Genomic DNA, 24,907 nt, shown 5'->3' on the forward strand with positions numbered 1-24,907 from the left:
ACCCTTCTCCTTTTTTTTTCTTGAGTTTCCAGTTTTACTGTGAACACTTTATTCTTTTACACAGAGATGGGCCTCAATAAATTGAAATACAACAGGTCTAATATAAATCCATGCCCTGCCTTTTCCTCTTTTATCCTTAGGGTAAGTTCTTTTCTCTCGGCATGTTGGATTTAAATTTAAAATTCCCAAATGAGAAACATATACAATAGATTATATGCTATTGAATATTACAAAATTACAAAATAATCTGTATAACTGTACATTTTGTGAATGCCTTGTAGGCTGACCAGTGTCTTTCCATTGACCTTGGGAGTTCAACCAGAAAGAATAAACAACAGATGAAACAACTGATTTGCTTCTTGTTTCGAAGCTGAAACATATCATTTTCTAACTTTTGCTCTTGAGTATTCAATAAAGTATGCAGGAAAATGTCAGTAAAATTAGACACACGTGACCACTGCCATTTGGAAGCAGCCAACGTGTTTTCCATGCTCAGGACTTTCACTGCTCAGACACAACTGACCACTGCGTTTCCTGAGGAACTGCTTTTCTAAGAAGCAACAACTGATTAAGCAAGAGGTACCACTAACGGGCACATGCCCGCGCATGGTGAATTGCTGAAATGAGAAAAACATATGTCTATTCTAGATAATTAGTGTCCTGGGACGGTTTGGAAACAAGAGGCCCATATAGATCAGACATAGGCACTTCTATCCCTTTAAGAGGGACTTCGAACTTTGAGTCTCGGGTTTTACTTCACAAGGATGGCAGTGAGCTGGGGAGGGGCGGCGAAAGGAAGGTTCTTAGAAACACAGTTCAGTTAAAATAGGAATTTCCAGTGTCATTTCAGAGGGTTTTTCCTTATTATCTCTCTACCTCTGATTCTCCTATGATTTATTGCATATGCATAATTCCTTATCCTGCTCTAAAAATATTCCATATTTGAGGAAAAGAAAAGTTAACTTTTTTTGAACAGTGAGTTTGCCTCTTTACCTTCAGTGCTGAAATTTGCAGATGCTTAAAGCATCATTAAATCACACGCAAATGACCAATTTGTGCTCCGTTTGCTTCAGGCTTCCCCCCCATGTCCGCTCATTGCCTTTGAAGAGACGAGGGGGCACGGGACCCCACAGAGGTCCTGTTTCTGTGCGGCCAAGTCTCAACAACACTGGGAAATGACTGGCTGGGAACACGCTGCATTCAGAGCTACAGAGGTAAATCGTATTGCTCAATAATGCCAAGTGCTGTTTTCCTGCTATAATTTTCACATTAACATAACATTCACAGAAAGAACTAAGTGATATTTAACAGACCTTTGTCATCCATGCTCTAATCAAAGGCCAGAAAAGTCCTTCAGTTAAGCCTGGTGTGGTCCTGAAAGTAACTGGCTGTTAAGCACCAGCCTGTCTGCTGAATTCCCTTCACCAAACGCTGGATTCCTTAGGTGGTGAACTGCTGAAATCCGAGCATAATGCTTCATGGGGTTTTGCATGAGAAATAAAATCATGGTTGTCTTCTTCAACCAAAACCCATGTTATCATCTTTGCAAATGGACAAATAGCTTGACATAAAATGTGTCATAAAACATAAGCCCCCAGTGGCTTCAACTTCCTGCTGATAAGAGCAAATTTGACACATGCCCTTTGCACTTCCCCCGGCAGGGTCTTCATTCTCCCAACAATGTGACCAGGACGCACTAGTGCCTTCACCAGGTCACGGCCAGAGCCTCCGACTAGGCGTCCTCTGCGTCCCATCGCGCTCCAAACAACGCCACCCCCTGTCTGCTAGGGCTTTCCTCTCCCCTCCTCCTCACACCCACCCTCAAAAGGCACGAATATTTCACAGGTCCAGTTGACTCTGCAGCCTGGCAATCGTGAATTTATAATCATGAATGCCTTGCCTTTAAAAACCAAATTGAAACTATACAGTTTAGTTCTTTTTGTTTTTTGTTAAACTAAGCTGTTGTAAATGTTTTCTCATTAACTGAAAGAGAAACTGTAATAAGTGGCTGAAACTTTAAATAGAGGTTTCTCTTAGCTGCCGCTTTAAGCAAATACTAAGAGGCACTTGGTCTGCAATCTTCTATGTGCTGTGTACTGCTGATTGTGTGGAATGTTCTTTAGGTTTATCAACACACATCAAGACGCCCATAGCCACACAAAAAAAAGAAAGTTGTTAGCTCACCTTTATGACAGCTATCACGATTTTGGAGTCTCCTGCCTGCACAGCTACCGAACTGACTGTTGTCGTAGTCAGCTCCACGCCAGGACTTCCTTGGCTGGACATGGTACTTCAGAACCAGACTTTATACTTCAGGCAGCCTTTGTACAGATGTGCGTCTGCTGGTCATTTCAGAAGGCAACCACGGGGGTTACTTGGATTCATTCAGGGGAAGAGCTCAGCTCGCACTGATTACTCTGCCAGAAGGAAAGAACAGGAGGTTAAAAATAGACAACCCCATTGAGTTTATCATGAGGGAGAGAGAGAGGAGAGCCGGACAGCATCGCCACACCCCTAGTATGGTAACACTGAGTGCCTGTTATTTTTGCCATTATCTTCAATGTAGAGAGGGCAGTTTCTAGCTCTCTTCCTATCAGCTGAGGTTTGATAGCAAATGGGAAAAAATTACGTTCTGACAACCCAAGCAAATTTTCCATTGAATCTATATAGTTATAGTGGGCTTTGAAATCAGACAGTCATTGACCTGGATAGCAACTTCTCAGGACCTTCTGAAGTCTCTTCTATGCAAAGGAAAGCTCCCAAAATGTGCTTTAAAAATAAGTTCTGGTATTTGGTTTGGGGATTAGGCAAGCTACAAAATTGGTTGAAATATATTTTTAGATTAATCTACTTTTCTAAAACTTACTGCCTTTTGTCAAATACAGTTTTTAGGAATAATCACATTTTCTCAGAGACTCACATTTCTTAGAAACATTTAAAAAACATTTCAACAAGCATTTACCAGCACGAACCCACCATTTCAGAATTTCTTCCTGACTACTGTACTCCACTGAATAGCATTTTTAACCTCAGTTATTACAAATACAAAGAAGTATCACACTTTGCTGTTAACTTTCAATGGCAGCAAGAATAACTTTTTGCTTAAAGTTTAACACTATGTATGTTTTTCTACAATGCAATAAAACATGGTACTTCAGATTTGGGTTTTATTCTCCCATTGCCTGTGCAGGAAAATTATAGACAGCTTTGAATGAGAGCCCATGACTGGCATATTGATTCTGTTGCTAGAAACTCAGTGTGTCCCAAGTTGTCTGTGGTATTAAACAGCAGCTGTTGGATCCCTGTCAAAGAACAGCTGAAAATAACACTGATGTGTGGGTTGGAGGTCAGACGCAAACACATCAGAGGTACTGACTCCGATGCTGCTGGAGCCACCAGAAGTCTCTGGGACGAAGCCAGCATGGAAGAGATAGCTAGAAACAGTTAAATGGGTCCACTCACTCTTACACCCTCAGCTCAATTTAAAAGCACATTCAGGTTCAGGACCAATGTTCAGAAGACTGAGTCGGCACCACTGCTTTGTTTTGCTAAGGTTCACGATAACATTCTTGAGTCAAGGTGGGGGGAGTGCGTTTACTTATATTTCAGTATTCGGTGATGATTTTTGTTTTCCAGAGCATGTCATGGCAGCTCCCCAATTATGCAGCTCTGTCCGAGGGTCTGCTCTCAGCACCTGCCTGCTGCTCCAACAAGAGGAGACCAGTCCTGGACTCGACAAACTTCACCTGATGCCACGAAGAGAGCATTGGGAGCAAGCGCAGGAGACTGGATGCCTAGACACCGTGACCTAGAAAATACTGTAAATGGTATCATTTTATGGGAGGGATGGAGAACTTGCAGAGAACTAAACGAAGCTGACCTCTTTGTTGAGGTTGCCTCAATGTTGCAGGCAGGCTCCTTCTGCTTGAGCAAATCATTGGTCCAAATAAACCAAAACAAACTGAATGAAACTAGTTTTCAGCTAATTGCCCTCATGAAAAACCAAGAGTTGACAACTGTGTTACACCCAAAACTAAAATGCTCAAAGGAACATTGCTTAAGTCATTGTGTACATTGCCAATCAGAAAAGCAAACAGCACCCCACACCCAAAACACACAGTGCACTTTCACCCAAAGTTAATCCTATTGTTAAAAACTGAGTTATGTATCATAAATTGCACTACGGTCCTCAGGAAGCAAAGGGGAACTTTTGGCAGCAAGATGCAAAGACTATGGCTAGGGAAAGAGTGGTTATGTCCACAAAGCCCCACTCAAGACAGATGATTGTGTGAAGGGTGTGGAGGGCAGCACGGAATGTGTGGAATTGCAGGTCCAGACCAATGAGAAAGGAGAAGTGAAGAGGAGGGAGAACATGGCTGAAAGTCTGATTAGTCCAAGTTAGTGCTGGTGGGGGGGCAAGGTTAGGAGATGGAGGGATTGAGCAAAAAGGAAAAAGGACCCACGGACATGGACAACAGTGTGGCGATTGCTGGGTGGGTGGGGGTATCAGGGGACTAAATGGCAATGGAAAAAATATAATAAAGGTAAAAAAAAATTAAATAAAGAGCAATAAGAATGAAACAGATTTAAGACTTTGTTAAGAAATGAATCCAGTTATTCACTAGGGAAGATAAGTGTGTTTTTATGTTGATGACCTACCTTTCTGTCAAGTAGATGAAGCATAAATGTAAGTGGTGACCAATTTTTCTTTTTAACTCAAATTCTTGGCTTTAAAATCTTCAAAACACTTGAGTCACTCCCCCCCCCCCTTCCCCTGCTTTCTGTTTTTCTCCTCTTCAACTTTTTCCCCCTCCCCTGCAGGAGCACGGCTGCTCTGGCCTCTCCATCCACATGGAGCCCGTTCAGAACCTTGGCCTGTGATCTTCATCTGGCATAAGATTTCATTATAAACTGCATAATGGACTCTGGCAAGCAGTTTAGAGAATAGTATAAAATCTATTATACCAAAGAAATCAGTACACTGTAATTAAATGGTTTTTTTAAAAAGCTTTTTAAGTTACAGTTTGTTTATATTCTGCCTCTCCCATCATCACCCCACCCCCCCCCCAAAAAAAAAGCCCCAGGAAACAAAACAAAACGGAATACCTTATAGGCATTCTCACATCCTTTGAAGTTTATAGAGGATCTTGCAGAGGATATTAGGCCTTCTATGTTTATACCTCTGGGAAATGCCTGTTTTTATAGCCCCTGAATTTTACTGAAATGTCCTCCATGGGGAATCAAAAAGCTGTACATGGATTCTGTTGAGTTGCAAATAATACTCTTTTTCCTCATTTTTGTTTATTGTGGTAAAATACACATAAAAAATTTACCACCTTAACTGTTTTTAAGCGTATGATTCAGCAGTGTTAAATACATTCATAATGTTGGGCCGTCACCACCTCCACAACGCCTCCAATCTGGTACCACTGAAATTCTGCACCTGCTGAAGTGCTCTCCACCCCCTCCCGTGCCAAAAACCTCTGTCAACCGCCATTTGACTCTCTGTCTCTGTGACTTTGACTACTCTAAGTATTTCATGTAAGTGGAATCATGCAGTATTTTAGTTTTGCAACTGGCTTATTTCACTTACTATAATGTCCTCAAGGTTCATCATATGTAGCATACGAGGGGGTAATTTTCTTCTGACGGGCAGGTCCCTTATAGTACAGGCTCCCCCGCTAGGTGAATGTTCTAGGAACCCTGCTGCATGAGTGTACCAGCTGGCATGGTTGTGAGAGGCTGTGTTTGGCTTCAGTGAATTGTTTTAAAGGCTTTCAGCACAATAGCCCATTTGACGATGGGTGATTTGTAAGTGCACCTGTGCACACAGAGTGTTCAGAAGTTTTTTGACCCCAAACAGCAATGACCCCCACGCCCTATCCTCCCTACTCACCCAGTCTCACCCCATACAACTTTTTCCTTTTGTTTCCCGGGATGAAAATAGTCTTCAAAGGGAAATGTTTGCCGATGTGGAACAGGTGAAACAAAAAAAAGGCAGAAGCACTATAAAAGACATCAAAATTGACGAGTTCAAAAACTGCTTTGAGCAGCGGGAAAAACATCTCAATAGGTGTATTGCATCAAATGGAGAGCACTTGGAAGGTGACTGAAGTTTAAACATGTAAGAATAAAACCACAATATTTAACAAATAAATTCCACATTTTTGGGGTCTTCCCTCATATGTCCAAATTTCCTTCCTTTTTAAGGCTGAATAACATTTCATTGTACATAAGTGTGAGTGTGTATATATGTAAACAAATGTATATGTACATACTTTATCTTTGCAGATCATCTCACAGGGTTGTTGTCAAAATTAAAGGAGTTGATTCACAGAAAGTGCTTAGAAGGGGGCCTGACATTTAGCAAGTGCTATACATGGAGTACGGTACTGGGTGCAGAATTGGTGCTTCTAAATATTGGCTGACTTATTGAATCACATAAGTCATGCAGCAAAAAAGATGGTTTTAATACTACTCATTCGTTATTTATTAATGCAGTCAATAGTTACCGAGCATTTGCTACTTACACATGAGGAGTATACAGTGAGGGAAACCGATGTCCCAACTCTCAAAAAGGTGGCAATTTAAGTGAGAGAAGACACCATAAACAGTGGAATAAATATCAAAATTAAAGTCTACTGTGATGAAAGCTAAGGAGAAAAACAACTTTGTAGTTTAAGTAGATGGAATTACAAAAGGTTACATTTAGAATTTGCCAGAGAAACCAGGAAGCACTTCCAGGAAGCACTTCCAGGGTATTTCTATTGAAATGCAGAGACTAACAGCAATAATAAACTGACAATGATTATAAAACAACAACAAATAAATCATACAATATGGCAAAGGCAATGCATTAGGGGCTGTGAAGTCAGACTGCCTTAACCTCTTTGTGCCTCAGTTTCCTCATTTAAATTGTAGATAATGAAAATACCAACGTCATATGGGGTTGCTGGGAAGATTAAGCAAGACAATATTTGTAAAACACTTATAATAATGCCTGACATATAAGTGGTATTCTGATAGTTAAATATTATTATTTCTAAGATGACAACACTTGTTCAGGGATTTCCTAAATCTAACAGTAACTGCCACAAAATTTGAAATAAGTTTTAAAAATTAAGAATTAAAACATGAACTAATGAATTAGTTCATTCATTAATGAATTAAATGAATGAATTAAAACATATAATGAATTAAAATGTATAATGAATTAAAACATGGTAGATAGCCCCACTGGGTGTGGCTTAGTGGACTTGAGTACCAGCCTGTGAACCAAAGGGTCGCTGGTTCAATTCCCAGTCAGGCACATGCCTGGGTTGCTGGCCAGGTCCTCAGTAGGGGGTGTGTGAGAGGAAACCACACACTGATGTTTCTCCCTGTCTCTTTCTCCCTCCCTTTCCCTCTCTCTAAAAATAAATAAAACCCCTTTTTTAAAAAAGGTAGGCCACCTAAATGAATTAAATATATTAGAAAGACATAAAACATGCATTACCAGAGAGGAAACAATCTCATTATAATCAGAGGGAAAAAACATTTCAGTGAGTTATCCTTTATTTCTGGAATATCATCTTTACCATTCACGTTAGCCCAAGTCTTCTCTAACTCATTCTTTATATCATGTAATACTCCTTCTGGCACTTTCCTGATCTTAGTGAAGACATTCATTTGCCTTGAGGGTTACTACCCTTGCAGATTACAGGCATTCTCACTTAATTGCCATCCATAAGTAAACTGAAGCTGCTCTTTCCTCTTCAAACAGCCTGTTCTAGCCAACAACTAATTTCCGTTGCATGTATTTTTTTGTTCATTCATCAAGTATGATTCAATACCTACTAAGTGTCAGGCACAGTTCTAGATGCCAGGCATACATCAATAAACAAAACAAAGTTTATCTACCGATGACACTTGCTTTCTGGTAGGGGAAACATAATAATCAATCAGGAAATAAAAAGTACAGAAATAGTTATGTCAGATGGAGTGAGTGTTATCAAGAAGGCAGGGCAAGAGAGAGCGTAACCAAGGGCAGGAGTCAGGGCAGGTCTTCAGAACAGATGAGATCTGAGGAAAGATCAGGATTAAGGTGGAGAGCAAGACACATAGGGAAGAACATTCCAAGCAGCTGGGCACGCTTGTTATATTTTAGAAGCGTGCAGGAGGTCGATGTGGCTGGAGCTAAGTGAAGACTGGGAGAAGAAGACGCTGACAGAACAGGAGTCTCTGAGGCGGTGACTAGTTCATGTAGGGCCTTCTAGGTGCCTGATGCCCTGATTCGCTGGGACAACCATGGTTTAAACCAGTCGTCCTGGCATAATTACTCTTAAGGCCCCTTTCACTCTCAAAATAGTCCCATTTGAAGGACAAATTAGGTGGTAACCCTGCACTTAAGCCAAGGTAAGGACTTTGGATTTTATTTTGAGTGAGATAGGTTGCTATTGCAGGATTGTTATCCAAGGAATGACATCATCTGACTTAACATGGTAGGAAACTCTGTGGGGAGAGACTGTAGGAGTGGAGAGTGAAAGCAGGAGGTTGGATGAATTCCACAGCACGCGAGCCATAAATGCCAGCACAGCGCTCTACTGGGATGCTTCTTTATGGCCACTTAAATTTTATTTCAGAAGAGTAATGTATCCAAAATATCATGACTCCTTTTAACAGTTAATCTCATATATTTCCTTATAATTAAACATGTTTAACGACATATAAATCCTTAGCCTCTCCGTAAGACCTGGGGGCAGAATTAAAAAACAACTTTTATAACCAGCAGATTTCCCTTCTATAAGTGGTAAGAAAAACAAAACAAAACAAAACAAAATTTGGGCAATTTCAAAGAATACTTGGTCAAAGATCAAAGGTGGCAGTATTTATTATCATTTTAAGCAATGGTTTACCAAAAATAATGTGTTAAATGATATATTTGTTCAGTTATTATCTATATTTTTTCTTGAAAATTATTTAGAGCAATGTACAATCTGGAAAACTGTCAAATACATGTATACATAAGTTAAACACCAAATGTGGCAATTACTGATTTGGGGAAAGTCCTTTCTGAATGGGAGGTATATATATACACACACACACACACACATACTTCAAGCTGCAAAATACTTTTTAAACAATCACTGAAAAGCTTTCATGTACAAAGTTTGTTTTTAAAACTTTATCTCACAAGGCTTCCTACCTGTGTTCAGCTGCGCCCTTGGGCCCCAACACTGCCGGGGCGTCTCCTGCTGATGTAACTCTTCCTCATAAACAAAGTGTCCTCAGAGTTACCCTCTAGACGGTAAGGCCATTGGATAAGACCACAGGAATCTCAGTGAACTTGACTTTGGAAAATTACATTTCGTTGTCTTCCCTGAGTGCTGCTCAGCTCCAGCCGAGGCTGAGAATTTCCACCCCAGAGTAATCCCGGGGGAGCAGCAGTGGTTCCAGCTGCTTGGAAGCCAGCGGTGACACTGAGAGTGAGTTGTCACTTCTCCAAGCAGCTATAATTTTGTCAAGGAAGAAAAAATAACACAAAACTCAAGGACATAAAAACCAGATACCCAAAACAACATGGTATTATCCATGAATTTTAAGTTTAAAAAAAAGTTTTTTTAATGAGGTTTTATTAAGAAACACAGAGACATAAATTACTCATATGTGTATGTATATATATATTTGTATAATAACACACAATGTATGTAGATACACGCTACATACACACAACAAGACTCCTTTAGGTAGTGTTATAATGGGCTTTCTCAGTTGCTTGGGGGTAATGTTTCCTGACTTACTGACAGTTTATTGGCATCAGTTTAATGACAAAGCCACGACTTAACAGAATTTGACTATAGATTATATTTTTAAAAACTTAACTGAGTTCTCCCAAATTTACTGTATAGATGTTGATATCCACACCGCCATTCCAGGTGAGAACTCCTCACGCCAGTGTTCACACAGAAGCCCCTGGCTTTGGGAATCTTCATTTTTGTTAATATTGTACATCACTCACCCAAGTCACAGAACCCACACGAAAGACAATGATTGCCGAGAATGTCCGGAAGGATAAAAGAAGTAACTGCTAACACCTGCAGGAAAGAAGATATTCATATACTCAGGCTTTCAGGAAAAACAGGAAACTAGATGAGAGAAACTCACAGAAACCTGGAAATCAAACATGGAAACAAAAGTAGCAGGTCATTTGCGCCCCACCCTACATAACGCACACCACCATCAACAAACTGGTTTCCCAACACAAATCCACCCTCACAGAGGATGAACTTCAAAAGCAAAGTCAATTTCTTTTATGTTTAGGTTCTGCTCTGGCATGTCTCTGCAATGAGCTACCGTTATCAGGATGAGCTGATAGCCTCACCCCACTGTATACTGAACACCTACTGTGTGCAGACCCTAATTTTCTGTCAGCCCCATCCTCATCAAATCCTTTTAGAGTTGTAAAACTTGTAACCACTTTACCTGGTAGGGCTCTCAACAACTTTGTACTCTAGTCAGGGTAGGACTATTATTTCCGTCATATGAGTTGGGCAATTGAGATCAGAGAAATTAAGTGACTTATTCAAGTTCATGCAGTGAGTCAAGAACCCAGCCACTTCCCTATTGAACTCTTGCTCCAGTGCCTCAGGGAATAAGTTCTATCCTAATGTTAGAGCAACATTTTTACAGATGTCTATACAATCTGTCACTCAGTTAGTTCACGGGATTGAGCACTTCCTGGACAGAGCTCTCTGAATCAGAACACTACACCAAGCACCCCTAAAAGGCACCCACACAATTCAAAGTTCCATCGCTGTTCTCAGTTTTCCCCATGAGAAAACTAAGGGTAAAATACGTATGAAGCACTTTGGCAAGAAGGTTTATAACAAAGGAAATGTATCAAGCTAAAACATCCTGGAAATGAGAACCCTCTTGAAGACGTTCCAAATCAATGTGAACGGTCATAATACAGAAGTTTTATACATGGATATAAATTAACATTATAATAAAACTGCTTTGGGTTTGTGTCATAATTCTTCCTATTTCTTGTTTTGGTTAAAATAAAATCACACTAACAAGGATTTATCATGTAAAAGAATGCAATTCAGTTCTGGTAACATTCACTCCCAGGGGTGTCCAACCTTTTGGCATCTCTGGGCCACACTGGAAGAGTTGTCTCGGGCCACACATTGAATACACAAACAAAAACTGATGAGCAAAAAAAAAAGTTTATGTAAATTTAGATTTTTGCATTCGGCTGCATTCATAGCCATCCTGGGTCACATGCAGCCTGTAGGTCGCAGGCTGGACACCCCTGCATAGGATTGTTTAGTGATTTGTGTAGTCATTTATATGAATTGTGCATTGATATTTATTTTTCCTATACTTTATACATGATATGAAAGAATCCACTCTTCAAATAACTGTTTAAGATCTATTTTATGTACTTTTAACTTCTCAGGTTTCTAATTCTATTTTCCTAATTTACATCCTTTACACAGGTAAATTTAAATATAAATAATTAAAATAAGATACATGATTCCCTTGGATTTTCACTTCCACATGCCTCACTGGGTTTTTTTTTTTTTTTAATGTATGGGAAAAAGAGCTATATTTGGGACTTACTTTGAAATTTAGCAGTATATTGAGTATTCAATCTACCTTTACTTCCCATTTCATTGGATTGCCAATGGCGTATCGTGGATTAAACTGTGTTGTAATAATAGGTTTATAACAACAGGTTGTATAAAAGACTCTTAAAGTTGTTTTGGAAAAATATTTAAACTTCTATGGAGGATTTTGAGGTCATTTTGAAGTATCAAACTTTAGACTTAAAATATTAACACTCCCCTTTTATTCAGCCTTGTTGAGATACAATGACATTGACACACTGTGTAAGTTTAAGGTGTGTGTGTTGATCTGATACACTCATATATCGTAAAGTGATTACCACTGTAACATTAGCTAGCACCTCCATCACATTGCACAATTATCATTCCTTTTCTGTGGTGAGAATATTTAAGATTTATGCATAGACACTTTCAAATGTATAATACATAATTATTAACTACATTACCATGTTGTGCAGGACCTTTGTACTCTTGGAGCGACATCTCCCCGTTGCCCCAGTCTCCCAGCCCTGGTCACCACCACTGTATTGTTTCTGTAAGTTTGGCTCTTTTTAGATTCCACCTGAAAGTGACATCATACACTATTTTGTCTTTATCTGATGTATTTCACTTAGCAACAAACATGGGAGTTCAGATATGTCTTGGAGATCCTGCTTTCTTTTCTTCTGAATATATACCTAGAATGTGAATGCTGACCACTTGGTAGTTCTAATTCTTTTGAGGAGACTCCATATTGTTTCCCATAGTGGCTACATCAACTTACATTCCCACCAACAAAGCATAAGGATTCTCTTTTGTCCCCATCCTTACCACCAACACTTACCTTTTGTCTTTCTGGTAATAGCCAGTCTGAGATGGTATCTCATTGTGGTTGTGATTTGCATTGCCCTCATGATTAGTGATGTTGAGCATCTTTTCATGTACCTGTTAGCTATTTGCATGCCTTCTTTGGAAAAACTGTCTATTCGGTTCCTTTATTTTTAATTGGATTATTTTTGTTATTGATACCTTTGTTATCAGATATAAACTTTGAAAACATTTTCTCATTCTATAGGTTGCTTTTTGTTTTTCCTTTTGCTATACAGAAGCATTTTAGTTTGATGTAGTCATACGTATTGATTTTTGCTTACGTTTCTTGTTCTTTTGGTGTTATATTAAAAAACTGTTGCCAAGACCAATGAATATCAAGGAGCTTTTCCCCTAAGTTTCTTCTAGGTTTTACAATTTTAGGTCTTCTGCGTAAGTCTTTAGTCCATGGTGAGTTAATTTTTGTGAGTGGTGTAAAATAGGAATCCAATTTGACTTTTCTGCTTGTGGTTATCCAGTTTTCCCTAAATGCCATTTATTAAAGAGACTTCCCTTTCCCCAATGAGTATTCTTAGCTTTCCTGCCATATTTGGTTGACCATATATTTAGCTAGTTATAAGTTCTCAACTATATTCCATTGGTCTATGTGTATGACAGTACCATACTGTTTTGCTTACTATAGCTTTGTAGTACAGTTTGATATCAGAAAGTGTGCCTCTGGCTTTGTCCTTTCTCATGATTATTTTGGCTATTCTGGGACTTTGGGCATTATACAAATTTTAGAATTTTTAAAACATTTTTTTGAAAAATGCCATTGGAATTTTGATAAGGATAACACTGAATGTACAAATGGCTTTGGGTTGTATGACCATTTTAACAGTATTAATTCTTCCAATCTATGAATACAAGACATCTTTCCATTTTGTCTTCAATTTCTTTCATGAAAGTCTTAGTCTTCAGTGTACTGATCTTTTACCTCTTTGGTTAAACTTACTCCTGTTTTTATTGTTTTTGATATTGTGAAATTGTTTTCCTTTTCAGATATTTTGTTGGTTTTTAAAAACAACTGGTTTTGTATCTTCCAAAATTTGTTGATTAAAGTTTTGAGATCCTTAGGGTTTTCTACATATAAGAGCATATAATCTAGAAAGACAATTTTACTAGTTTCTTTCTGATGTGGATACCTTTTAATCTTTATCTTAAAAGGCTGAAGAAAGTGATTGCTCTGGCTAGGACTCCCAGTATGATGCTGAATAAGACTGGTGAGAGTGGGCACCCTTGTCTTGTTCCTGACCTTAGAGGAAGAGCTTTCAATCACTGCTGACTTTATGTTGAGGTACATTCCTTCTACACCAAAGTTGTTGCAGTTTTATCATTAAGAGATATTGTATTTTGTCACATAACTTGTCTGCATGTTTAGATGGTATTTTACCTATCATTTTATTAATACGGTGTACCCCATTTACAGATTTGTGTACATTGAACTATCCTTGCATCCCAGAGGTAAATCCTGCTTGTGCAAGATGTGTGATCCTTTTACTGTTCCATTGAAATTCGTTTGTTAACATTTTGTTGATTCAGTCTTGGAAGGTTCTGTCTCTAGGTGTTAATGTATTGCTTCTAGATTATCCACTCTGTTGGCTTATAATCGTTCAGTCGGCTCTACAATCCTTTCTGCTTCTGTGGTATCAGTTGTGTATCCTCTTTCGTTTCTGATTTTTGAGTCTTTTCCTTGGCATAGCTTAAGGTTTATATCTTTTATATTTGAAAAAAAGTTTAGTTTTGTTGACCTTTTATATTGTTTTCCTGGTCTCTATTTCATTTATTTCTGCTCTGACCTCTGCTGCTTCCTTAATTTTGAGCTTATTTTCCTTTTTCTAGTTCCTTGAGGTGTAAAATTAGGTAGTTTGAGATTTTTTTCTTAATTGAGGCATTTATCACTAAAAATGTCCCTCTTAAAACTGCTTTTGCAGCATCCCATAGATTTTGGTATGTTGTGTTCTCATTACTTTTATGCTGCTTTTTGATTTCCCTTTGATTTTTTTGACTCATTGGTTGTGCAGGACATTCTTCATCCTACTTACAGAAGAATCACTTTCTGCCTACCTCAGTTGGTAGGTACATGGACAGAATGGGAGAGTAATTTGGCTGTATCATCAATCACTCATAGATTACAGACAGATTTGGCTAGGTGGAATCAAACAGGCCAGGTTGAACAGGTGGTAGAACATGTAAATAAACGGCATGGTTAAATAAGAAATTTGAGTTAGTATTGCAATGTCACACACCCTCATCCATGGCATCCACAGACTGATTTGGCTTAAGTAACATGACTAAAGCAAAGGGACATTTCAATCAAACTCATTTCTTTAAAAACAAAACCTTGGGATGAAGGAACTGCAAGGAAGCTCTTTGGTTCAGAATGTACACTAAGGATATGAATAGTATTTTACCTGAAACCACTCCTCAGAATTCTGCCTCCTGACTACTTTTGCATTTGCAAATGTAGATTAAAACAAACAGACCAGCTCATGGAGAATTGCAAGGTAGGGGTCTCTTTTTGAATGCTCACACTCTGCTCCCTCCTGGTCTCCTCTGCCAGAATATACACCACCTGCCATGGGCCCCCTGCCTCAGTACCATCCATTTCTTCACTCACCTGTTTGTTACACGGTCCCCACACGGGGGCTGTGTCTTAATCTGTTAGGTGATACTGAGTATCGCCCCTTCTAGATGAAGATGCATTTAGAGTCTTGACGTGAAGAGATGGGAGTGTTTACATTTGGAGTGTGAACCCTCAAAAAAAAAACTTTATGGTCTTGTTTACTCTCTCCTATCATCATACTTGTATCACTTAAGGAAAAACTCTCTAAAAGGGTGGAAGGTAAAAGGCTTGCCAATTTCCAAATTCTGGAAGTTCTGAATTCCTTGTAGCCATTCTGAAACTATTATAGCCTATGATTAATTAGGTTGTTTTAAATATAGTCTAATATGCTTCCTCCAACCCACACTATACACTCACTTTCTAGGTCTTAATAAACTTCTTGGTAAGAACAAAAGAAATTTAACCACTGCCTATTAATTGAGGACCTAATTTCTGATAATGTAGGACTCAGTGAAAGCTCTGAAATTTGTATGCCAAGCCAAAGGAGAAAAAAAAAAAAAGGTTCGATTCCCAGTCAGAGCACATGTCTGGGTTGTGGGCCAAGTCCCCAGTAGGGGGTGCTTGAGAGGCAACCACACACTGATGTTTCCCTCATCTCCCTCCCTTCCCTTCTCTCTAAAAATAAATAAATAAAATCTTTTTTAAAAAGTTGCATTTCAGTTTTAATAAGATTTTAGAAAAATTTTGTTGGCACAAGTTTAAAAAGCAATGTGACCAGATGCAGAATTCACCAGATTTTTATAGAGACTAGTATGACTTAATTCCCCCTAGGCTTCATGAACGATCTTTAGTAACAGAAACCAAACTTAGTATCCAAAGTGATAACATATCAAATAAACACATATCAAAATCTGCTGCCATTAATTATAGTTTTTAACATTTTATTGCATTTACAATGTATAGAACATTATAAGGATTTACAGTAGAAGCCAAATATCCCAGCCCTTAAAAGGTGAATAGGAAAGACTGGATGAACCGTACATAAATATCTTTGAACATGAGCATTGGAAACATAAACATTATTATAATTTTACAAGGTTTATACAGGTTAACTGCTATATGTAATAGAACAGGTAAGGGGACAACAGTAAATAAGAAAGTCATTAGGGTGTGAAATAACTGTAGCTGGATGGTACTGAATAAAAAGGCAACAATGAAAATATGATTTGTAAATCCTGAAATGCCCTACAGAAACATAGCTATCCTCTATGCACAACTGTGAGGTAGAATTCGTCCCAGTTTTCTGGTTTCTTTACCACCATTGGGGGAATCCCCTGTCCAGATGGTTCTCACACTGCTGTACCTGGGACTGACTAGTAGTACATGTTTTTCATTACCTCTTCTGCCCCCATTAAACAGACAAAATCTTTTCTGCTCCATTATCTTATTGGAGATTTCTGCTCCAATCTTATTTTAACTATCGAAAATGGGTGGCAAAAGTTAGTAGCAGAAACAAATCAATGTGGTTTCTTCCAGTGAACATATCACCATGCTTGGGTAAGTGCTTTAATCCCTCAAAAAGGGAAACTGATGTTAAAATTTAAGGTACAGGAACCCCTTGGGGACTGTTTCGGGCAGACAGGTATTTGCGTCCCTCAAATAATACCAACTGCCAACTGTGAATAATATCAATTCTATCCCAAACCCATTTCTAATATTTCAAATATGGACCATAAAAAAAGTTTACACCTTTCTACACATCCAAAAATATAGTGATTATCCAACACACATTACAACCACACTGGGAAAAGGTACGGCAGTTTCTTTAAAACTACCCTATGACACGGAAATTCTAATCCTAGGTATTCACCCAAGAGGAACGAAGTCCTATGTTCACATTAGACTTAGGTTAACAATAATCATAGCAGCTTAATTTATAATTGCCAATACTGGAAACAGCCCAGGTATTAATAAATAAGAAAATGAACAAACTGCACTATAGTCATACAATGGAATACTGCACAGCAACAAAAGGATATGAACTACTAATACACCCAACAACCTGGATAAATCTCCAAAACATAGTAATTCCAGAATAGTACATGCTGTGTGATTCTATTTACACAAAGATCTAGACCAGACGAATCTGATTTATAAATCGAAAAAAGAACAGTGGTTGCCTTTGGGGGCTGAGTGGGGACAAGGCTGTCTGGGAAAAGCTATGTGTGAATTTTCTGATAACATTTTAAATTTTGATAGCACTGTATGCATTTGCCAAAACTCAGTGGATGCATACTCACAATTTCTGCATTTCACTGTATGCTAACTTTATACAAAAAAGCATAAGCACTGAACTCTAGTTAATGATGTGATATACTTAAGTATTTAATATGAAGTGTAGGATATCTGCAATTTAAAATACATCAAAAAGTGATCTGAATTGATGAGTTGGACGAACAGATATGTGACAATGTAAGCACAGTTAATGGGAACTAGCATTGGATGGTAACTTTGAAAAAATGTTTATAATAAATAAATTGTTGGTGGGAAAAATCCAGGGTACAAGCTTACCAAATAACGCTGAGAATTTCATTATTGATTCTATGGCAATATAATCATTAAATTCATCTAATCAGTGTCAATTAAAAAACTTAAGAGCTTGTGAAAGGACATCACTGAGTGTGAAGGGAGCCATCAGTTTTCAAATCTATGCTTGTTCAAAATTTTTAGTGATATTTCGATCTCTCCCTCACACCTTTACAAAATACAACACTGATCATACATTCTATTCTATACACATCTGTTGGGTATGTAGACTAACATAAGAGCTAAGTTGAAGATACAGTCTCGAGAAAAATCAAGCTTATAAATTTTTACCATGATTTCTAAACTGAAAAAAAAGGGGGGGGGGTAATTATCAGAAATGATGTGTAGGTCCAAAACATGACGTGAGGCTTGATCTTAGTAAACAGGGCCCTATGTTCTGAGTGAAAGTACATCTGAATCATCCTCCTGTCTCTGAGGGACACATTTGGGGACTCTATGGAGATGACATTTTACTTGTAAATACTTCTAATGTGACTCTGGGATTCACTAAGAATGGATTTAGACTTGAACAGACCTTTGTCAGAAAGTTTTCCATGGGCTTGACTAAAAATCCCTTAACGACACAGCTCTTACCTCTCAGTTGGTAACTATTTTGGGCTATCTGGTATGAATTTCTCTATCCTTATACATAAGCATTATATGTACTGCCCCAGAGTTCTTTTAACAAAACTAATGTTGATTATTTACAAATTTACTCACAGCTCTAAAAACATTTAGTCATAGTTCTGGCTTTGATTTGATCTGCAAATCCTTCGTGTTTCTAGTGTAGACTCCTCTGCTTTTTCTCGCAGCACACAGACTAGGCTTGTCGAGTTTCCAAGTCTGATTTAAAACACCAGTCATGCTATTCACCATCACAGCTGTGAGCTTTTTTCATTCTTAAACATGCTCATACATTTATGCTAATGGAGGAGCCCTGGCTCTATCCATCTCTGTTACAGGATCAGTCTTCTCTGTTATGACCACTGCCAAAGTTTATCAAGATTTCTCTAACAGTTCTTCTCTAAGGTTTCTCTTCATAACAACACTAAGGGTGGACTCAAGTCACGTTTTTACCTATTTGGATACTTCATAAATATCTTAGCAGTTTTGTGCTCTTGTTATTTCTACAGATTGGTGCTGACTAAGAACCACCCCAAGTATGACTTCCTCTTACTTACTAATGAAATTGTGCCATGTCCTGCCAACCCCAAAGCAGGTGATACTCCTCACTTGTCTTCCATCTTGCTGCTCTATTATCCTGCCATAAAAAGAGTTAATCTGTCAGATTTTAAAGTCTTGTTATTTACTGGTGAGCTCCCTAATTACATTCTTAGAATTTTCAGTGCATGATTCTGAATGTAGGGGAGATGGAGCTCAGGGAGGTAGGGAGGGGAGCATAAACAATGAGCCAGTCCCCCACCACCCCATGACCATCAGCTGAGACAAGAGCAAAACTAAGGAACATCTTGTTTTCCATTCTGAAAAGATAATTATAGTAACACCTTCCGTTTTGGATAACATCTTAATTTTCAATTCACTTTCAAATATGATTGAATTTCATTCGTGCTTGATATTATTTGTTATGTCTCTAATTTACAGATCTAGAGAAGTTGTTTAGCAGTTTTTACCAAGGTCAATAAATGGCAAGGCCAGATACTGAAGTCAAGTAGTCAAGCTCCGAACTCTTCCCGTTTAATTCACTATGGTAGTTTTAGCTTTTACAATCTGTACTATTCTTGCTATCATTTACGCTTCTTAGCAAAATTTAGACTTTTCAGTAGCACATACTAATGTCAAATATCAGATGTTAAATCTGCACTTCACTTTGCCTTATCGGTGTATTTGTTACCCTACAGAAGAGTATTTTCCACTCTCAACAGAAGCTTTGTATTTTTAGAAACTGTAAGTGGTTAAGTTTAGTAATTAGGTTAACTGTGTGCTGCTATGTTCCAGCCTACCTTTTTAATCCTAGAGACCTTCTCCTTTGAGGGTTTAAGCAAAGACGCCTCAGTCATAGAAATACTGTCACTGATGATATTTACTTATGTTAGCTTCCTGTACCATTTTAATAGGTTCAAGATACGGAGGATTTTAGCAACCATGCTATGTTGAGTTTTTATTAGTTTTTCTTTTACTATGGTCTTTTGATGCAAAAGTATATAATAATACTCAATCTCTCTAGCAAGGAACTTAGAATGTAGTAGAGAACTCTGAATTCTCTCTCCAAAAGTCAACTGACAGTACAGTGAGATAGGTTCAGCTAATCTCACAATCAGTTTAGATCCTAAGAGTATGGCTGGCTCGGCACTATCAGAAAATTAATGGTCATGTTCCTACTAAGGACTATGCCACTAACTATAATAATAAACTAAATAGCACACCATTTGTCAACTGACAGGGCAATGAAACAGATAACAAGCACATTAATACTAGGGAACACTTGGAAGTACTGGCCAATTTAAATGCCTATAAAGTGAGAGAAGTATCCAATCTTCTCCACAGCAATGAATCCTAGACCTGAAATCAACATCCTAGCTGGCAGGCTGAGCAGTTAGTTTCCTTATCGCAAACGTCACCCTAGCAGAGTAAGGTCATCAACCATGAGGACTGGGAATCAAGACAATTTTATCTGAGATGAAGTTATCATCTTAGCATTTTAATGTTGCTTGATTAGACATGTGTCAATAAATGCCAAAACTGCAGATTCTGAATTTACACAAGAGCAAATAAATACGTAATAAGGAAAAAAAAGTCCCCCAAACCAAATAAACAAACAAACCACAACAAAACTAGCCCAATTAACACTTCAACAATTCCCTGAGATGGGCTACAGTAATGTGGAAAATTGTGGCATATATCAATTAGAAATGATGGTTCTTTCTCCAGTTTCCAGCCAACATTTTTATTAGGCACAACAAACTTGTGGTATCAAACAGACTGCAGTTACTTCCTTTGTATGTGCTCTAACTGGACTATGCAAATCACATTAGGGAATTGCTGGGTTTTCAGTCATAACTGTATGTGTATATACAAATTTACATACAGAAAGTAGCAGCAAGTTTACAAATGAAGAGCAACAATATTTATGTTAAAAGCGTATTTTAGCTTCATCTGAAATACTCAAATTACAGGCAACATTTCTAGATGTTGTCTTATTTTCTTTTGCTGTAGGCAGGATAGCTTAAGGCATATTAAAATGAACTAATTTGATAAGCAGGGGAGGTGATGGTAGAACTAAGAGTCTCATTATGTACAACCAATCCTTTATTAGCAAAATCTTAATAAAAGCATTTTTACTACTGTGTAACTTGGCAGAATAAATAGTTATTGAGTACAACTGAGTAAATTAGCTAATATCAAAGTATCTAAAATACCAAATGACTTCTTTATGAGTAGATTCACTTGTAACTCAGTCCTAACTTTAGAAAATGTGTTCAAAACACACATCAGACTACAATATGAGGGATTATTACTAATGCCTATAAAGACCATTCGAATATGGGGGAACTGAGCAACTACTGTGCATGAGCAAAAGTCTAGGAACACAAGTCCCACAGGATTACTTCCTTCAAAAGAGCTTCTGATGTAGCAGGTGAACACAAACAACTGTAGCATGTGGTTAGCACCATCATGAACACTGAAGTGAAGAATCACAAAAGTTTGAAGTTAAGCCCTAAAAGACTGAGGATTATCAAATATAGAATGAACTTCCAGGCTGTTCTCAGAAGCAGTGGTAGCACAAGACAAGAAGGAGCATTTGAATATTGCCCCCAGATTTTCTGGCATGTCTGACTAGAAAAAAAGGCTGCAGTATAACCAAAATTGCTCCAAGAGAGGAAGATAAAAATATTATCAATAATTTCATCTAGGTTGAAAGGACACTGAGATAAAACAGAAACCCTAAAGATGGTATTATGAAGACAGAAGATGAGAGAGCACATTTGTAGATACATGTTAAACATGATGCGACTGTACTCACAGTTATGGCAGAGGATAGTATCTTCAAGGGAGGAGACATTGTGCAGGAAAGGTTCTCAATGGTGTAAATGTTGCAGAGACAGAGGAGGATAAGAATGCAGACTGAGAACAGTCATTCAATGCACTAACTGGGAGCCCATTTAGAGCAGTTTCAGTACAATGCTGTGTAGAACCAGACTGCAAGTTGCTGAGTAGTGAGCAATGAGGATGCAAAGGCAATGGATATAGATTTCTCCAAGAAGTCTGGCAGTGTGAATAAGGCTAGAGGAACCAGCAGGTTCGGAGGGGGCTTTTTTCATTGGAGGATACACGAGCATCTTTGAAGAAGAAAAGGAACTAGCGTACAATTCTTTGCATAATTTTATATTGATCACACACTAAAAATTATTTTTAATCTTTTTCAAAAGCATCTGAAATAAAAATTTACACAAAATTAAATGATATACATTTACCATTTAAACTTTATATAAACTTAAAAGCACTACCATTTTATAAATTTTATTACTAAAAGTTGCAGTTTTTGTATTAGACTACTTCAGAATTTTGCTTCTAGTCTATCATGAGATATTAAACTTAATGATTGCTACTTTAGTTTCAGAAAGATAACTGATTTAAAGGATCACACATAAGTAATTATGTGACTTCTTCCCCAGCCCTTCTCCTCCAAAGACAAAGTACATTGAGGGTAGTTAATAATTTGGATACTATTTTTCAAGTTGAAGTAGAGAAAAATTTGAAATAATATTCCATTATTTATAAGTTCTTAAAGATCTAAATTGTCCTTCACAATGTATTTTTTTTCATGACAAAACATGCTTATTATATACACATGCTTACATACAAACTTCCTGGCTAAAACACATGCAACCAACTTGAAAAAACAAATATTAAACCATCCTCACAATCCTAAGAATGCCCTTTTTAATAAGGTACTCATGTTTGGAAATAGGATATAACCACCAAATTAAATAAGATGCTTAAAAGAAGCCTTTTATTAAGCACAAATAACTTTTAATACATTATCAGTACAAATAGAAAAATGTCTTTCAATGAATATGATTATGTCAAAGATCTGAAGGTTTTCTTCATACTGACATGATAAAAATAATCAATTTTGAAGAATAATTACAAAGCAAAATTCTGAGGACACCACCGTTTACTGATAATCATTTAACTACAGCCGAAATTTGCTGTATCACCTGGGGAGGAAGGGCAACCATTTTTATATAGAGAATTCCTAAACTCTTATTAGCACCATTCAAAGCTTATTATATCAGTTGTTAACAAACTGACAGGTCAGGTAAAGCTTTAAAGCAAATTTTCAGTGCAATGTTTACAGTTCCTTCTTTTAAGATACTTGGAGTCTATAGTCTCAAAGCATGTTAAATAATTATGCCTTGGTAGTTGCAAGGTGTTAACATGTAGAGAGAAATGTGTAATGAAAAGAAAAGAGGCTTATCTTGGCTGTGAAATGTATCTTAATGTATTGTGGCTAATGCTATAGTATGCTGATGACATGCGGGATTATTATGAATGCAGATCTCTTGGAAGCTGGTAGCTATTAGCTCTCTGTGGTCATCATTTCAGGATGTCTCAGCTGCTGCCTTTTGAGACCAACAAGTTTCATCCTGTCTCTGATATGTTCTGCAGTAGAAGCCATGTCACTTGGACTCCCAAAATATTGTTCAGTTCTAAAAAATCAAAACAGAAAAACCCCATTCAGATTAATACAAATCCAATGACCACATCAAATGCAAAGAGAAGCAAAAATTGCTATAGAAATTGTATCTGTGATACAGCGATAGTTCCTTTGTAGACCATACTGTGTATCTTTGAGCAGTAATGCAGTAGGAAATACATTTTTTAAATGGCATAAATTACTTTTAAGATCTTGAGAAAAATATACTAGTGACATAGATGTCACATCATGTGTATTCAGGATAATCTCAAAAAACCAGCAATGCAACCAAGCTATGCAACAATAAACAAAACAATGCAACATTGGAGATATTTTGTTTCTCTGTTTTGGGTCCACAGCATACACAAAGTCTGTATATGTACTTCAGTGCTAAGGGCTATGTACACTAATTGTCTAATACAGTTAGCAAATAAAATATCCATTTAATGGTAAGACATCATTTGGGATGTTAATAGAGAAAATAATTTAATTTTATCTTACTTACAAAGGCACTGTATTCAGAGTAACAAAATCTTTTAGAGGTAGAGTTCCCGAAAATCACCTGGTCATGCTCTTCATTTTTTACATCAGAAAACTAAGGTCTAGAAAATTAAGTAACTTTAACTAAGATGACAAAGTGGAAAAACTGAGATTTGAATCTGGGTCTTCAAGTAGTGAATCCAGAAAGACCATCCATTTAAAAAATACTTTTCCAGGAGAATATTACTAAAGATAAATCTGAATAATTTTACTATCAAACAAACTTTACGTGACACAGATTATCATACAAAATGGAATAACAATTCCAAATGTTAAAGGTGGTGGTTGCAAAATCTGAATATACAATATTAACTTATTCTTTTAATTGACCTTATCTGAGAAGCACTTTATCTGCCCTTCCATTCTAAATGAAAAGCTTTGCTGGATGGAGTAATCTTGGATGTAGGTCCCCTTCATGACTTTGAATACTTCTTTCCAGTCCCTTCTTGCCTGTAAGGTTTCTTTTGAGAAATTAGCTGATAGTCTAATGGGAACTCCTTTGTAGGTAACTGTCTCCTTTCCTCTCGCTGCTTTCAAGATTCTCTCCTTATCTTTAATCTTAGGTAATGTAATTATGATGTATGTGTGCTTCCTTGGGTCCAATTTCTGTGGGACTCTTTGACCTTTTTGGACTTCCTGGAAGTCTATTTCCTTTGCAAGATTAGGGAAGTTTTCCTTCATTATTTTTTCAAATAAGTTTTCAATTTGTTGTTCTTCTCCTTCTGGCATCCCTGATTCGGATGTCAGAACCTTTAAAGTTGTCCTATAAGTTCCTAAGCCTCTTGTCATTTTTTTTGAATTCTTGTTTCTTCATTCTGTTCTGGTTGAGTGTTTATTTTTCCTTCTGTTCAGAATCATTGATCCTGGTTTCCTTCCTGTCACTGTTGGTTCCTTATACATTTCCCTTTATTTCACTTTTCATAATTTTCACTTTTTCTTCTATTTTGCAACCATACTCAACCATTTCTGTAAGCAACCCAATTACCAGGGTTTTGAACTATGTATCTGACAAGCTGGCTATCTCTTGGTCACTTAGTTTTATTTTCTCTGGAGCTTTGACCTGTTCTTTCATTTGGGCCACAGTTTTTGTCTTGGTATGCC

The 24,907-nt window shown here is 37.5% G+C and overlaps 2 protein-coding genes and 1 long non-coding RNA gene across 6 annotated transcripts in view; 1 reads left to right on the top strand and 2 right to left on the bottom strand.

Annotated features, from left to right (window-relative positions):
* CCDC141 (coiled-coil domain containing 141) overlaps positions 1–2,487 on the bottom strand; it is a 166,196-nt gene extending 163,709 nt beyond the window's left edge. For 3 of the 4 annotated variants that reach the window (XM_037130059.2, XM_037130057.2, XM_037130055.2), the window contains exon 1: positions 2,185–2,487. In XM_037130059.2, the coding sequence (XP_036985954.2) occupies positions 2,185–2,286 (102 nt within the window). In that variant the 5' untranslated portion in view covers positions 2,287–2,487. The remainder of the gene's footprint in view (positions 1–2,184) is intronic. The other variant, XM_037130052.2, reaches the window with a different exon arrangement.
* Positions 508–3,986, top strand: LOC128627406 (uncharacterized). The gene is made up of 3 exons (XR_008391602.1): positions 508–579; positions 1,074–1,214; positions 3,637–3,986. It is a non-coding gene; the product is annotated as an uncharacterized LOC128627406 (long non-coding RNA).
* Positions 3,987–16,490: 12,504 nt separating this feature from the next.
* SESTD1 (SEC14 and spectrin domain containing 1) overlaps positions 16,491–24,907 on the bottom strand; it is a 98,114-nt gene continuing 89,697 nt past the window's right edge. The window contains exon 18 of the mRNA XM_037130031.2: positions 16,491–23,279. Coding sequence (XP_036985926.1) covers positions 23,150–23,279 — 130 coding nt within the window. The 3' untranslated portion in view covers positions 16,491–23,149. The remainder of the gene's footprint in view (positions 23,280–24,907) is intronic.

Source organism: Artibeus jamaicensis, unplaced genomic scaffold (genome assembly GCF_021234435.1).
Source record: "Artibeus jamaicensis isolate MK-2021 breed Jamaican fruit bat unplaced genomic scaffold, CSHL_Jam_final contig_391, whole genome shotgun sequence".
Taxonomy (NCBI): domain Eukaryota; kingdom Metazoa; phylum Chordata; class Mammalia; order Chiroptera; family Phyllostomidae; genus Artibeus; species Artibeus jamaicensis.